This window comes from Ostrinia nubilalis, chromosome 29 (genome assembly GCF_963855985.1).
Source record: "Ostrinia nubilalis chromosome 29, ilOstNubi1.1, whole genome shotgun sequence".
NCBI classification, from domain to species: Eukaryota; Metazoa; Arthropoda; class Insecta; order Lepidoptera; family Crambidae; genus Ostrinia; species Ostrinia nubilalis.
In genome coordinates, this window is record NC_087116.1 from 6,264,435 (window position 1) to 6,280,550 (window position 16,116).

At 39.3% G+C, this 16,116-nt stretch overlaps 2 protein-coding genes across 4 annotated transcripts in view; one reads left to right on the forward strand and one right to left on the reverse strand.

The window, feature by feature from the left end:
• LOC135085621 (uncharacterized) overlaps positions 1–6,442 on the reverse strand; it is a 79,846-nt gene extending 73,404 nt beyond the window's left edge. The window contains exons 1-8 of the mRNA XM_063980396.1: positions 6,341–6,442; positions 5,826–5,926; positions 5,338–5,460; positions 4,249–4,440; positions 3,430–3,556; positions 2,617–2,754; positions 1,696–1,789; positions 481–630 (exon numbers count right to left, since the gene is read on the reverse strand). Coding sequence (XP_063836466.1) covers positions 481–630; positions 1,696–1,789; positions 2,617–2,754; positions 3,430–3,556; positions 4,249–4,440; positions 5,338–5,420 — 784 coding nt within the window. The 5' untranslated portion in view covers positions 5,421–5,460; positions 5,826–5,926; positions 6,341–6,442. The remainder of the gene's footprint in view (positions 1–480; positions 631–1,695; positions 1,790–2,616; positions 2,755–3,429; positions 3,557–4,248; positions 4,441–5,337; positions 5,461–5,825; positions 5,927–6,340) is intronic.
• A 754-nt stretch (positions 6,443–7,196) lies between these two features.
• LOC135085788 (putative fatty acyl-CoA reductase CG5065) lies at positions 7,197–16,104 on the forward strand. 3 transcript variants are annotated; one of them, XM_063980588.1, is made up of 14 exons: positions 7,197–7,305; positions 7,635–7,708; positions 8,018–8,134; positions 8,572–8,691; positions 9,063–9,188; positions 10,026–10,171; positions 12,342–12,454; positions 13,104–13,187; positions 13,333–13,441; positions 14,006–14,152; positions 14,443–14,532; positions 15,038–15,202; positions 15,510–15,608; positions 15,937–16,104. In XM_063980588.1, exons 1-14 carry the CDS (start codon positions 7,212–7,214, stop codon positions 16,088–16,090), a joined length of 1,638 nt encoding a protein of 545 aa, XP_063836658.1. In that variant the 5' UTR covers positions 7,197–7,211; the 3' UTR covers positions 16,091–16,104. The 3 variants fall into 3 exon arrangements, with proteins under 3 accessions (XP_063836658.1, XP_063836660.1, XP_063836659.1); XM_063980590.1 differs by having other exon boundaries at positions 7,248–7,305; positions 7,615–7,708; XM_063980589.1 differs by having other exon boundaries at positions 7,263–7,305; positions 7,609–7,708.
• The last annotated feature ends 12 nt before the right edge of the window (positions 16,105–16,116 follow it).

Sequence of the window (16,116 nt, forward strand, 5' to 3'; positions counted from 1 at the left end):
GTGATATTGAAATAGGTCCGATTTCCCACCAACCTGTATTTTTCCCTAGAGTTCACAAGGAATTTTCCCTTTGGATCAAAGTTGAAATCTCAAAATTAGTAATTTACTAAAAGGAGTTTGAAATGTTGGCAGCTAGAATTTTTTTAAGTTAGCATGACGAGGAGTTAGCACAATAAATAGATAGCACAATAAGGAGTTAGCACAATCAGGAGCTAGCGTAATGAGGAGAAAGCATAATGGGGACTAAGCAATTTATAAGTTAGCAAGTGCTCTGAAAGAAAAAATCCAGGCCTCTTCAAGGAGAGAGTAAATAGACGCTTACCATGTAACGTATACGTGCCATCCTAGACCTCGTTCGTTTCAGCCAAATGACGTCCACTGGACAAAGGCCTCCTCCAAGGCTTTCCGTCCTAGACCTCACTTAACATCAGGTGTGATGGCAGTCAAATACCTGCTTTGTTCTGCATAAAAATGTCTAACCTTTATAGCACTTCATAGCTAACAAGCACTGCTTGTAGTACCGGTCGCCGGTCAGAATGATGTCGTCCACGTCCCGTCTATTGAGCTGTGCAGGCGTCTTCTCCTCCAGAAGAGCGCGGCATATGACCGCTATACAACCGGTTTGAGAACCTGGAAGGTAACAAAGAAGAAATCGTCAGTTTTAAGGTAAATGGTTTAATTTTTGGGTCACATTTATCTTTTACAAAACAAAAAATCTGCACGCCAATGAGGGCTATCGTTTTTATACTTAACAGTTGGCACCCCTGGCGATTTACAGGACCTTACTCTACAGTGGCGCCATCTTGATGAGTGCAAATGCGATAGTCCTCCTACCACTTTAGCGCTCACCAGTTGGTGCCACTGTCTTCGCTACTAGCAAGTGACAGGACCTTACTACAGTGGCGCTAACTGGTGAGCGCTAAAACGATAGCCCTCAAATCTGGATTCATCATCATCATAAGCCAGTAGAGCAGTCCACTGCTGGATATTTGTATACTCATCGTTTCAGCCAATTTTTTAATACTGGCCTAAGGTCTCATATTCTCTAAGATTGCCACAAACAACGACTGGCCCTGCTCTTCCCGCATCCAGGTGCTTCCCAAGACTATAATTTTCGTTAGTCCACCAAGAAGGAGACCAGCCCACATTGCTGCGGTGCCTGTGGTCGTCACTCGAGAAATTTCCTGCCCCAACGACCATTCTACGAGCTATGTGTCCCGGCCAGTACCTCTTGTTCGGTAATTCATTCATTCAATCTATCCCCATTCAGAAGCTTAAAAAGGCCCGGTTTTTTGATTCGTAGTTAAAATAACCAATAGTTAAATTTGACAGATGTCAAATGACAAGTGGTTAAATAACAGAAAAAATGTTTTTCAAACAATGGTTAGCTTGACTTTGCATACATTTTTTTAACTATTAGTTAACATTTTAACTATGAATCAAAAAACTGGGCCTAAGAGCATCCATCGTCTTTCCAAAACCTAGATCTATCCACCGAGTGAAAGGTCGACCGAGTGAAACCTCTCACACACAGTACGTGGTCTCGCTCGCTTCTTTTTGTTATTGGTCAACAAATCTACGTCAGTTTAACTGAGAAACCGAGTGATTACCCGACTGCACCAGAAGGAGGGTTATTTACTTTCTATGAATCAAACGGCCTTGAGTTACCACAGAAAAATACTTTAGTATACGAACCACAAGCAGTAGAAGAATACTTCTTGGAGTTGCAGGCGATGCTCCCTTGTATAATCATCTTGTTCTTCTCCACTTGGCAGAAGTTGTGCCAGATCTGAAACACACTTTAGTTTCAGCATTAGGCCCAAAACACACGGTGAAACGCAACTGCAACTGCTAGTTACTTTTGAGTTGAATCTAAGTTTCTGCCATAGCGTCCGTTGGGAGACCACACATGACGCGACCAGTTTGAAACTTTCAGTTTCAGTTTCATTTATCAGAATCATCAGAAAGTTGCAGTTTCGTTGAAGTTGCGTTTCACCATCTGTTCTGGGCCTTAAGAGTTTAGTTATTAGAGTTTAGTTTCAGCATTAGGCCCAGAACAGACGGTGAAACGCAACTGCAATGAAACTGCAACTGCTAGTTACTTTTGAGTTGCATCTAAGTTTCTGCCATTTGATTCTAGTTTCAGCATTTGATTCTAGTTTCAGCATTTGATTCTAGTTTCAGCATAAATTTTGATTCTAGTTTCAGCATTTGATTTGAGATTCAACATTTGACTTTGGTTTATTTAGCATTTGACTTTAGTTTCAGCATTTGGATTTAGTTTGATGAAGCTCAAATATTCTCAGAAATTGTCTAATTTACGAGTGGTGTACTTTTTAAATCGGAAACAAGAGCTAATGACGTAGCTGAGAGTCAAATCTAGAGAATAATAATTATATGATGGGTTTTTGAAACGCATTTTTTTTCTACATAAAAACTGTTTTTTATTTTATTTTTATTTTATAAAAAAGGTTCACCAACAGCTTATACACTAATACATGTTAGATAATTTTAAACTTATTCTAGATTGTCTTATTAAATGTAAAGCCACTTACTGGCGAACTCAACTTGCGTTTATAAGAAGACTACTGTTTAAAGTAAGGAGTTTGAACTCACCTTCCTCAACTTAGCACACTCGTACAAAGGCTGCGTGACCTCTTCGAGAGGGATCCGCTGCCTCTTCGGTCTCGGGCGCCGGCGGCGACGGTATGGCGGCACCCAAAGCCGGAACTTCATCTCGGGTATGTCTATAGTCTGTGGGGAAATGCATGGTGAAATCGCAACAAACTGGAACTGTCAAAAAATAGGGATAGGCTAAAAAGGTAAAAGTTTTGAATCACGCCCGTATTCACAAACATTTACTAGTCTCACAGTGCGCGTGGACGCACAGGGTGACACAAACCAATCACAGAACGCTGTGCGTTCGATTTGCTGCTTTACTTAAACAAGCATCGTTAGTGAATACGGGCGTTAGTCCGTCAGTTAACTTATCGAAAAATTTAAGAGAGATAGCGCGCCAAAGTTCAATAGAGTCCCGTGACGTCAAAAAGTGCTTGAAAGTTTAGCACTTTGTGACGTCTCGCAGAACTTCAACGCACCATAACTTCGTAATTACTTTCTTGACTAACAAAAAGATTCGTGTCCAACATTTTAAACGCCTCGCCTCGCGGTTGACAGCGCTGCGAAGGCGATACGGTGATGACCCCTTTCCAGGTTGATATTGTGCTATGTATGACCTTATGGGGTTATAGCAACTACTCACTATACGGGACTATTCTCACCTCTCGTTCCCACCGCTGCAACTCCTGTGTAGCCAGGATCTACAGCTGGACCGCCAATAACCCAACCAGTGAAGGTCAAGTTTGTCCCGGGGGAAGTTAAACTGTCATTGGACCCGCAACGAAATTAATCAGAAGAAGAAATACTTACTATAGCCGGCATTCTTTGCGGTGGCGGTGGCGGGTGCCAAGGCCTCGTCCGGATCTTCACCTTGGTGATCTCCGGCCATCGCCGCTTGAAGCGCTGCTTGCGCAGTTGCGCGCGGTATTCTGCTTCCCTGGTACACAAGCGTAGGTACAGATGACAGCACGTCAAACTAAAGACAGGTTTCTTATGTCCTTAGTAATAGAGGCGAATTTGCAACGAACATGACGTATTGACTGATGTACTATGGTCAGTACTAAGATGGTACTACAAGAGAATTTAATTGGTCTTAGGTTGAACATCGTGACGTAAAGTGAATATAGTATGAGAAATGGTGCCACGAAACTAATTTTGACAGTCGAGAGCGTCACGTTATCGTTGAATTCGAAGACTGGGTATTGAATTTTGTCTAATAAGTACGCAAACGATTCGAAGACGAAAGTTTTTCGTGCTAGAGGTAGATACAGGACGTCAGTCGTGCGTTTGCAAGACCACACATTGACTAGGTACATAATTGCAATTGATAATTTTAATTTGCACACAATAATTTTCCTGAAGCGGTCTTAAAATTCGGACGGACAACTAAAATCTGACTCAAAACGTATCTATCTGAAAGAGTTATAGGGGATTTACTTAAATGACGAACTCAAGTATACTATTTTACAAAACTAGGCAACACTGTTTAACATCAATGTGATTAAACCTGCGAAAATGGGTAAACACTGATCTGAAATTTTCAACCTCTAAGGGTTTCCCTTAGCCGGATCAGCAGGTTCAATTGGACCTTAGCACAATACAATAAAGTTCACTTTAAAGTTTACTTACTCTCTCGCAATCTGCGAAGGTGTCTTCATGATCTCATCCTCCGCTTCAGCCATTTCAACGAGCACCCTCTTGGATTTATCATCCTTCTTCTTATCTTTATGATCCTTATCTTTATCTTTATCCTTATGCTCTTTATCTTTAGGTTCTTTTTCCTCCTTCTTCTCATGACCGGTGTCACCTCCGGCTGATATGCTGTAAAAATCATCATCATAATTAGCAAATAAATTCTCATCTCTTATTCCCACCGCTGCAACTCCTGTGTAGCCAGGATCTACAGCTTGACTGCCAATAACCCAACCAGTGAAGGTCAAGTTTGCTATAAATATCATCATCAGGTCATTTAGTCCCCACTACAAGAGGACGTTTTTCTAATTTACCAGAGGCAAATAAAGGATTTGGATTATACTCCCCACGCTGGCCAGACGGGTTGGGGAGGCCTGATCGCTTAATTTCTCCTTCAATTTGCTCCCTGAACACTATGAGAAAATGTGAAAGAGAGGGAGAGAGAATGAAAACTGACACCCATCTCACTTCTGAAGAACTTTGGCGGAAATAGGCTTTTTATTGCAAATAGTGTACAACCCAATCAAGTTAACTGCGCACCTGGCGGCCGTGACGTCACATCGTCGCTCTGGTATGGACGGGGCGAACGCGTGAGTGAGTGTCGCATTCTAGCGAGGTGCGCAGTTAGCGCAGCAGCTAGTTATTACTATACCTACTGCTGCGCTAACTGCGCAGTAGGTATAGTAATAACTAGCGGCCGCACTTCATACGCGTGGATCCCGTTTTATCGCCTTAAGGGTTGAATTTTGCAAAATCCCGTCTTAGTGAGCACCTACGTTCTAAAAGGAACCCCCATACAAAATTTGAGACTTCTAGCAATTGTCGTTTCTGAGATTTCGTGATGAGTGAGTGAGTGAGTTAGTAACCTTTTGCTTTTAAGTAAGGATTTAAAAAATATAAAAAAACTTACACCAGAGCCTTATCTTTGTCCCGGTATCGTTCTCCAGCGTAACCACTCGGCTTATGCATTATTTACCCTACAAACGAAAGAAAAAATACAAAAAATAAACAAAAAAACACACTCACGTAAATTTTCTAGATTTCTCGGCGCCTGGTACCACGCTTTGTCTAGATTTTGGGTCCGGTGCTGTACTCTGTCTCGACGCCATTTTGTGTGCAGAAAAAAAGCCCTTTTAAGCGATTTTGGGCCTATAGGACAAAAAGGTTGGTTAAAAAACTAAAAATAAATGTGAGAAAAAAAGACGAGCCTAAATTTTTTGGACAAAACAATTTAGGAGAATAGATTATTCATTGTTTTTTCTCTTTTATTGTAAGAAAAAACAAAATAATAGTCAAACACTTGTATTTTTTAACCAAATTTAAAAGAGGAGGTGGTTAATATTTTTATTAGTACCTATTTAATGCAGTTTTAAAGACACTATTCAGGTACTTGGAGCACGAATAAACATTGTACTCGTTAAGGTATGGTAGGTTGTTTTTAAAACAAAACAGAGCCGGTTGTACAAGGAATACGATTACTAGAGTTATTCGTGCTCAGGGTACAGACTACTTACTTTTTCCTTTCTGCCATTACACGTCAAGCGTAAACTGAATCAGCAGTCGTGTGCTTCGCAAAATTCACAGTTACTTCTTACATAAATCTTTGGACAATAATCTGAAAGAATTACGAAATATTAAAGCAAAGGTACTTGATGATTTTCGTTTCATCCACTCGGACGCGCCCTACCAATTTTTGGTCTCGGTCGCGCGGGGTGCGGGGAGTTTGATTCGAGCAATCCGAGCGTCATTATTGTAGTGTGCGTGTGCACTCATGGATGATGTAGCGTGTACCGATAACACTCAAACATTAGCGGAAGAATGGTGGGGCGCGTCTTTGTGGATGAAACGATCTATATTAATCAATAGACCTAGTCAGTCAAGCTAACTGCGCACCTGGCAGCCGTGACGTCACATCGCCGCTTGGTACGAACGAGGCGAACGCGAGGTGTCGGTTGAATGCGAGGGAGGGTCGCATTCCAGCGAGATGTGCAGTTAACTCGAGTTATTTAAATACAGCATTATTGCTTACCTTTTTTTTTAAATTTTTTTGTTTGTTTTATTAATTTTTTACATCAACGTAAGCCACACCACATGACGCATGTTCATGGATTATTTTTGAATTTTTATTTCTTGTCATTTCAATATCTGACATTATTTTCAAAATTAGAATCTGAAATTTATCAAAATATAGGAGTTTTTATTTTTAAATTAAGTGCTCATAATGAATATTGCTACTAAAATACGTGAGTAACGGTATTCGTTATTTTGATAGTGTATCCGAACACGTTTTTAATCTGTGTAAAGTTTTGTAACTATTTGGCGGGAAACTGATAAAAAACTTATCAACTTTTAAATAGTCGCGCAACAAAAGTGGAGATAAACTCTAAAACTTATTTATTTTTGCAAATAGGCTTTTAATAAACCCTAAAAAAGCACTTTTACTTCAACTTTACACTTCTTTTTGTCACGATATGCATGAAGATAGCGTGACAAGCGTAATTTATTCAGGCGTTTATTCGTTTCAGCCAAAATTAAATGATGTTCCACTGCTGAACAAAGGCCTTTTAACGATTTCCACAACGACCGCTCTTGCGCTGTCCGCTTCTAGGTACTTCTCGCGGTATTCAACAGATCTTCACTCTAATTATTTACTGACAAAAGTGACTGAGTTTCTTGCGCTGCTTCTTCTCAGCACTGGCCCATTTATTGTCCCGGAACAGTGGTAGGGTTAATATTGGAACGTGTAAAAGTGCTTTTAAAAAGCTTATTTGTGAAAATAAATGAAAAACAATTTTTAGGAGGCCTGGGTAGGTTAGGTTAGTGTTCGCTACTCGAGTACTTTTCTGCACATTTTTATCGATTTACACGGTCATTGATAAGAAATACTACTAAACTTGATAATGCATGCAAAAGATAATGTAAGATTACATTGTAATAAATTAGGTCCAGTATCAAAAACCACCTCTTCAGTTCCGGACTTTTTAGTGTATAAAAGTAGGTAAAACCAGAAAATCAGCAAATTTATTTATTGTTTATTTAAATTCAATTCAATTAAAATTCTTTATTGATCCTTGATCCATTAAAAAATGTAATTTATTTAAAAATCAAAGATTACATAATTAAAAAATGTGTATGTTGTGTTTTCTAAAAAATTATAAAATTAAGAATAGGTATTTATTATTAATTTAATAATTAATATTACATACAAATCAATGTCAAGTACCAATACTAAATTAATTACAAATATTAACCAATGTTAATTATTAATATAATTATATTTACCTAACTAATTATAAGTATTAGGATGTCGGTGTTTTCTGAAGAGCTGGTGTCCATACCGCAGTTCTTTGCGGGGAGATCGGTGTTTATCACAGGAGGAACTGGCTTCATGGGAAAAGTAGGTGTCTTCTATCCTTTAGCCTGTTTTGTCACCTGTCATTCGCTTTGCACTGGAGGGAAGACGAACCTTAACTTCGAACTCCTCCTATGTTCTTCTGATTAAGTTCGTTGCGGGTTTAACAGTTTAACTTTCCCCGGGACAAACTTGACCTTCACTGTTTGGGTTAATAGCGATCAAGCTGTGTAGAGGGGTTCCTACTTAGGGTTTTTTCACACGACAGTCCGCCGTTGCCGTGAGAACGAGCCCTATTTTATTTAGGTATAGTAGTTCGTAGCCCGTATTTAAATAAATAATAAATGATTTTAGGTGCTAGTGGAAAGACTGCTGACAACATGCCCAGACATAAAGCGGCTGATTCTTTTGATGAGGAGCAAGCGAGGGGTCGACCCGAAGAACAGGTTGGCTGACTTCAAGCGATCCCAAGTAAATATTAAATAATTAATTTGAAAAATGTAACATATTCGTCAGGTTAAATTGAGATTTTTGTTCCGGCGTTTCTTCTCAGCACTTGCCATATATTTGTCTCGAAGCGCTGGTAGGACCCAAAAGATAAGGAGACATGACAATGTAAAGTGCCCCATAAAATACCTTTTTTTTACTATATTTTATTTTAAAAAAAAAGGCATTTTTTATTTACCATATTTTGACGTTCATAAGTGCCACTTGTGGTCTAAATTGAATAAAATTGATTACAGTAATTATGTACGCGTTCAATTTGACAAGCCTATAGCCGTATGCTTCCACCCCTCTCTTCCCGTCGATATCGTAAAAGGTGATTAAGGCAAATATCAGTGATGATGATTCGTTAGTATCTACGCTACGTACTAGCTACGTTCAAATCTACGATGACATTGTTACAGGTATTCGATGTTCTTCGCAAAAACAATCCAGCTCAATTGGACAAAGTCCATGTTTTAGATGGTGATATCACCAAACCTTCTCTGGGACTCAAAGATGAGTCGTTATCGTCGTTGGAAGAGGTAATTTCCAGTAATTTCTAACTCTGTAACTCAGCATTTAATTACAGAAATGACCTTCTGTTACATTCATCATCATCATAATCATTTCAGCCCCAGGATGTCCACTGCTGAACACAGGCATCGACCAATGATTTCCACATCGCCCGCCTGGTAGCGGCTTCCATCCAGCGCCTACGGTTATCTTTATGAGGTCATCGGTCCACCTTGTGGGTGGACGTCCGATGCTGTGTTTTCCAGTACGTGGCCTCCACTCCAGAACCTTGTTACCCCATCAGCCGTCAGTTCTGCGCACTATTTGCCCTGCCCATTGCCACTTCAGCTTGCTAATCAGTTACATAAATTTGATTCTGATCTAAAATTTATCATGTCAGGTTTCGGTGGTGTTCAACTGTGCAGCAACCGTGCGGTTCGACGAGAAGTTGAATTGGGCTGCCCAACAGAATGTCCTATCTGTCATTTACATGATGGAAATCTGCGACAAATTACCCAGCATGAAGGTTAGTCAAGGATTTCCAGCCTAAGGGCCATGCGTACCCAAACAACTGCTACAAACAACTCTTGTAGCAGAATTTTGGGCTGACACTGTATAGGTTTGTTGAGGACACGACAAGAAAAAGAAGAAGCCTGAAGGGCTCGCTCCCACGGCAATCTACTGTTGTGTGAACGTTAATATTAAAACATGACTGTCTACTAAATGGTATCCTGCAAAAAACTGGGATCTCTCTGAAAAAACCCTTAGGGTGGGTTGCACCACCTCTCTTAAACGGTAACTGACGATAACCGGTGCTTTTTGTATGGAATTTGACAAATTTTTGACGTTTGTCAAAGTTAAAGTAAGATGGTGCAACCCAACCTTAGATAATAATTTTTTATTATCAACGAAAGTTGAGGCGCTATACTCACACTTATGTAATCTATACTAATATAAATGCGAAAGTAACTCTGTCTGTCTGTCTGTGTCGCTTTCACGCCTAAAACACTGAACCGATTTTGATGAAATTTGGCATAGAGATAGTCTGAGTCACGGAAAAGGTCATAGAGTAGTTTTATCCCTGTTTTTGAAACACCGCGCGCGATAAAGTTTTTCTGTCACAGACAAAATTCCACGCGGGCGAATCCGCGGGCGGAAAGCTAGTATTTGAATAATTACATTAACTAACTCGTACCTGTTAAATGTCTGCAAGCGAGATTGTCAGTCCAACTACGCGAGACGTCAGTGCACACAGCGTATACAGATATAAATCTTTGCTTGTTGTGCCTCAACGGCCCTCAACTCTAGTTGAGCGACCTACATTTTGTTTTATATTAATTCACTCTTCAATGCCCTTATTCAGGTACTCGTCCACGTATCGACTGCTTACAGCAACGCAGAGCAAAAGGAAGTTGAGGAGAGAGTGTACCCTTTGCCTCGACCTCTGGATGAAATGTTAGCTGAAGCTTTGGCTGTATCTGAGGACGCCCCAAGCAAATACGTGAACAGGTAGGGGAAGATGAGAGAAAGAGAGGTAAAGAGGAAGAGAGAGAGAAAAAGTATTGAGAGAGTAATGACGTGAGAGAGGGAACGAGCGTGTGTTTGAACCGAACGAAAGTAAACAAGCGCATATTCGACTATAGACAGTTTACCTTGTCACGTCACAGAATAATATAATAATAAGTATACAATAGATGACCTACACTGAACTTTCCCACCAAACTCATTGACAGGGGCGCCACCATCGTTCAACTAAATAGTTTCCAACATGACAAAAATCGGAACCAGCGATCCGGTATTGACGGTGGCGCCCCCTGTCAATGTCACGAGTGGGACAGTGCAGTGTATTGGGTCTTTACTGTCACGTCTAAAACACTGACGCCCGTATTCACAAACAATGCTTTCTTAAGTGAAGCAGCAACTCGAACGCACAGCGTTGAATAGAGCAGTGTGATTGGTTCGTGTGTCACCCTGTGCGTCCACGCGCACTGTGAGACCTCATAGTAATGTTTGTGAATACGGGCGTAAGGAGATAATTAGGCCTTGGAGCAGGACTTAGGCTACTTTTTGTCGTAATAATAAAAAATAACATTAATCTATTTAATGCAGTAAAATATTATCTTTAAAATAATAAAGAACTTCGCTTCGCTCAGGTACAACAAACTATCTTCAGAGTTAAGACTGATAAAAATGTGTTATTATTGCCCATTATGCATAATGGAATATGACTTATTTTTAGGGCAAAAGATATTTCGTTTTCTGGTAATAACAGCAGTAACGGTTTCATAATCTTATCACTTTAAAATTATTAGATTAAACCATGGATAATAAATTATAGAGCTATAATGAATCCATGATAATACATTTTGCAAACATCAAGGCCGCTTTTTAGTGTTCCATAATCCTGACAAGGAACCTTAAAATTTCGTTATGTCCGTTTGTCTGTCTGTCTGTCCGAGGTTTTGCTTGTGTTGTAACTGTTGGCACTTGAGAGCTGTAATTTTGTGGAGGTATGTATATTAGTCACGCCGACAAAGAGGTAGAATAAAATATTTAAAAAAAAAAAATTTTTTTGGATGGCTCCACCTACTATGTTAAAAGTGGGGATGAATTTTTTTTCGTCTTCTACCCCACATGACAGATGTGGGGTATCGTTGGATAGGTATTTAAAAATGGCTTAGGAGTTTTTAAGACGATTTTTCGATTTAGGGATCCGTTTGCAAAATATTAAAGTTTAAAGAGCCAATTTTTGTTCGAGTAGGGCGTCCGCCCCTGTTAAACTAAACTGTTAGCTTGAAAAATCTGAAAAAAAAATCATGATAATAGTGCTTTTCATGAACTTTCAAGGAAAACTATAACGGTTAAGATCGATCAGTCAGTTTAAGAGTAATAGTCATTTAACTCATCTACACTAATTATTATAAAGAGGAAAACTTTGTTTGTTTGGTTGTAATGAATAGGCTCAAAAACTACTGGACCGTTTTTAAAAATTCTTTCACCATTCGAAAGCTACATTATCCAAGTAACATAGACTACATTTTATTTTGGAGAAAAATAGGGTTCCGTAAAATATTTGGGTTTTTCGGAGTCCACACGGGCGAAGCCGCAGGCGGAAAGCTAGTCAATTATAAAATTTCATACCTAATAAAAAATCCTTAGAAGAAAATATTGAATGTGACTTTAGATGTAATTGCTTGCTTCTTCTTCTTCAAATAAATATTGGGTTAATGACGGACAACACGGAACCCTGCACTGCGCGTGGCACCACACGCACTTGGCCAATTTTTGATTATATTTTTATTAGAGTAATACAGTAGATAATTTATAATATAGATAATATACTATTAATTAAATCTAGAAAGAAATTCCGATTAGATCCCCTATACAGCACCTCTCATAAAATACAAAGAATGTGGTTACGTATTAGCAATTTTTCGTAGGTATTTTGAAGAGTAGCAGAACTGATATAATAATATACTGATACTGATACATACCCACTAGGTGGACCGACGATCTGGTAAAGATCGCAGGAAGAGCCTGGATGCGGGCAGCGCAGGACCGTGCATTGTGGAAAACCTGAAACGACGACGAACGACATAAAAAAGAAATAAAACAAATAAACCACAATCAATCTGAGCATGAGTATAGTTAATTGTTTAATTTGTTTATTACTTTTCAGTATTATATCTCCGAAACCAAACACGTACACATACACAAAAATGTTGGGGGAAACTGCTGTTCAACAACATGGGATCAAAACCTATCCGATTGCCATATTCAGACCCTCAATAGGTAATGATGCAGGTTGAATTTAGACATTGTCATCATTTCAGCCACAGTGGATTGAGTGTGAGTGTACATCAACGTCCTCACTAGTAGGGATGTTATGGATAATTATGTAGTTTCGGTTAGGTATACGGTTACAGATATAGGAATAATATTATACCGGTTTCGGTTACGGTTACGGATAGCCATAACATCCCTGCTCACTAGTGAGCGCGTAAAAAATGTCATTAAAATGTATGATGGATTGACCAAAGTGTCGGCCGTTTGGTGTAGTGCTTCGAAATGCGCTACTACTATTCCGGAGTTCCGGACGTTGCGGGATCGATTCCCGCACAGTACAAACATTTGTGTGCATGAACATTATTATTATTGGTTTGTATTGGACTGGGTGTTTTCTATGTATAATATTATGTATGTATTTACAAAAAAAAAGTATTTAAGTATGTTTATATCCGTTGTCTAGTACCTACCCATAGTACAAGCTTTGCTTAGTTTGGAACTAGAAGCGCAGTGTGAAATGTCCAAGGATATTTGATTTTATTTTTATATTTTACTAAGTCCTCTGATTGTACATTTTTGTATTTAAGCACTAAGGTATTGTGGATGAAAACTCCAGAGAGATGTTTAAAAATAATGTTCCTTTCTTCGTTTTTAGTGCTGTCCTCGCTACGGAACCCCTTTCCAGGCTGGATAGACACCTTCAACGGTCCCATAGCCACCGTGGCAGCGGTAAGCAAAGGTGGGTTACCATACAACCGTAGTACCTATGTTTTATTTATTATATCAAAAAGAAACAACTACTATTCTGTTTTTTCAGAAATAATAAGTTGAAAATTGCCTCTTCAATTCTTATGGACATAATGGTCTGAATTTCGTTATTTTAGGTCTACTCCCAGTCTATTACTGCATAGGCAAGTCTAGAGTCGACGTGCTACCAGTGGATATCGCCATTGATTCGCTGATCGCAGTGGCCTGGGAGACAGCCGTCGACAAGTAAGACTTCGTTTTGTATGGAACTGACTTAGGGTCAGTTCCCACGGCAGTTCAGTTTTGCAGGATCCTGCATTACTCCATTTCCTCTACCAATCAAGCTTTTAAATAAATAAAATTTTAAGACAGAAAAAATGGTGCCCCGAAAGACGTCCCTAATAAAACCTGTCACTCAATGTTCAGTCGGGGCCAGTTTCTTGACTTAAATATTGACCTGTAAAGATAGTTTATGTTGGTGAAAATAAAATATTATTAATACTTAGTTGGTATAAATACCTAAATCAATAAAAATTGGTTGAACATCAGCATGATATTTTAGCCTGCTAGTAAATTAAAATATAAAAAACAGTCTATTCCACCATGATCATCTGGATTAGATCACCCAGGTGGTCATATGCGACTCTTTGCGTCCTTAGATCACCCATGGATATGATCACCTAGGTGATCAAAGTCGACTTCTATCAATGGGTGATCAATGAACACCAATGTGTCGGCTATTATCATCTGGGTGATCTAATTCAGGTGATCAAAGTGGGAATAGAGCTAAAAGAGTGGTCCTTTTTTTAGCCTTTCAACAGTCCGCGTATACAACTGCAGCACCTCAGCAAACCCTACAACATGGGAGCAGATGCGATCCGTTTCGGTACACGAATGCCGACAAAACCCGCTGTCCGATGGCCTCTGGTACCCCACTTGTATGTTTGTGAAGAACTGGTAAGAAACACTAAATATTCAAAGTAGGTACCTGTGCTAGCACCTACTAGTACACGAGGCTTCAGCCAAATTACGTCCACTGCTAGAAAAAGGCTTCATGGATTTGCCCAACGACCGGTCCTACACTGCCCGCATCCAGGTGATTCCCACGACCTTCACCAGGCTTCTCCGACCTATCTAGCCAGGGTGTACCTAGGTCAAATTAGAGAGGGTTGTGTTCCTGCAGGAAAGACTAAAATTAAATGACGATGATGATGATGATGATTTGTGTAATATTTTTATCGTTCCAGGTATATTTACAGAGTCCTGAACTTCGTAGTCCGGAGTATTCCATTGCACTTGGCGCAATATACAATGCAGATATTGAAGAAAAAAAGCAGGTAGATACAATAAGATGACACAGTTATCTAGCACATAAAAATCTTTCACAAAATGTGAAAAAGTTCTTCAATCAAAAACACCTTACACAAAACAAATAGGTAGAACTTTGTAGAGACAGTTTTAAGCTTAAAGAAAAACATCAGTTTAGTATTGTGAAAGGAACGAGCGCATTTCTTTTTTGCTAATCAACTATGCCCGACCGAAAAAGTGGAAGAAGCCACGGGGAAAAGCTGTAGGTAGATCAGTGTGGGGATTATAGGCCAAATCCTCCGTTTCCCTCTGGTGAATTAGAGAGGGTCCTACTCCTGCAGTGGAGACTATAATGATGATGACGATTAACGTACCTATCATAATAAGCTGACAATAGTGAAGGAGTTTCTTGCGCTGCACTGCCATTTATTGTCCTGAAGCAGTGGTAGGGTTAATGAGGGGACGTGACGTAAAAGTGCTTGTTAAAACCCTACTTGCAAAAATAAAATTAATTTTATGAATTTTACGTTTCAGAGTGAACTTAATAGATCTAGACAGGCGTCTCTGCCAGATGATCGTGATTGTGAACTTCTTCACGACTAGAGACTGGGTGTTCAGGACTGCCAACATGACCAGTCTGCGCTTGCGACTGCATCACAGCGACGCTGCTGTTTTCAACCTTGACCCTAATGCAATAGAGTGAGTTTTTCATTGACAATTTCTTGCCATTTGATGAAAAAGAGTACTAAATTGCAAAAAATTGATGCATTTTAGATAGTAGGGACGATTTTGCAACATAAAATAATTATACTTATGGTTCAACCACACCAACGCGTGCAGATCGCGCCGGCGTGGCGATCTTTATTGTGATGTGCTGTCGTTTGTTTGAGAAATTGAAAATTGTAAAGATTTCCCTTTTTATTCATTATTAAGATAACTTGGCAAACTGGTTGTTATTTTATTAAAAGTTCTTTGGTTATAATAAATATGTTTTGTATAATTACAGTTGGAAGGAGTATTACGCGAACCAAGTTAGAGGAATACGGAGATTTCTTCTCAAAGAGAAAGAAGAGAATTTGCCACAGTCAAGAAAGCGTCTTCAAAGGTTTGTATTACAAGTCACTTGCTAAGTTTAACCGGTATTCCACAAAGTGTAAGTGCATTTTCCCTGTGATGCGGATTTCAACACGTATGCGTATAAATAATCACGCTATAGTTTGCACGCAAGACACAGATTTCGCATTGTGTGCCCGCAGCCACGTGCCGCGTATACGTAGGAAAAAAATATCATTGTATGAAATAAATAAATGCAGATCCGCACGCGTGCCTAAATCCGCATTACAGGAAAAAGGCTTCTTAGTTCGTGTTTTATACTGATCGACGAAGTTACCCAGTTTGACTGTAATTCTAAACGAGAATTATTTTCATTTCAGAATGTATTTTCTGCATCAAACCATCACAATACTCGTTCCAGTGTTTTTAACTTACATGCTTCATCAGTTACGTCGCTTTCCTCTAAGTACTTTTTATAAAAATATCAAGAGTCTTGTAAAGTCTAAGTTAAATCAATTTCTTATTGTAAATTAAATCAGTCATGCTTTCTTCATTTTTTG

Coding starts and splice junctions, on each gene's coding strand:
- LOC135085788 (XM_063980588.1), top strand. CDS start 7,212: ATGCATGCAAAAGATAATGTAAGATTACATTGTAATAAATTAGGTCCA. Junction 9,189..10,025: donor ACAAATTACCCAGCATGAAG/GTTAGTCAAGGA, acceptor GCCCTTATTCAG/GTACTCGTCCACGTATCGAC. Junction 14,153..14,442: donor TGTATGTTTGTGAAGAACTG/GTAAGAAACACT, acceptor TTATCGTTCCAG/GTATATTTACAGAGTCCTGA.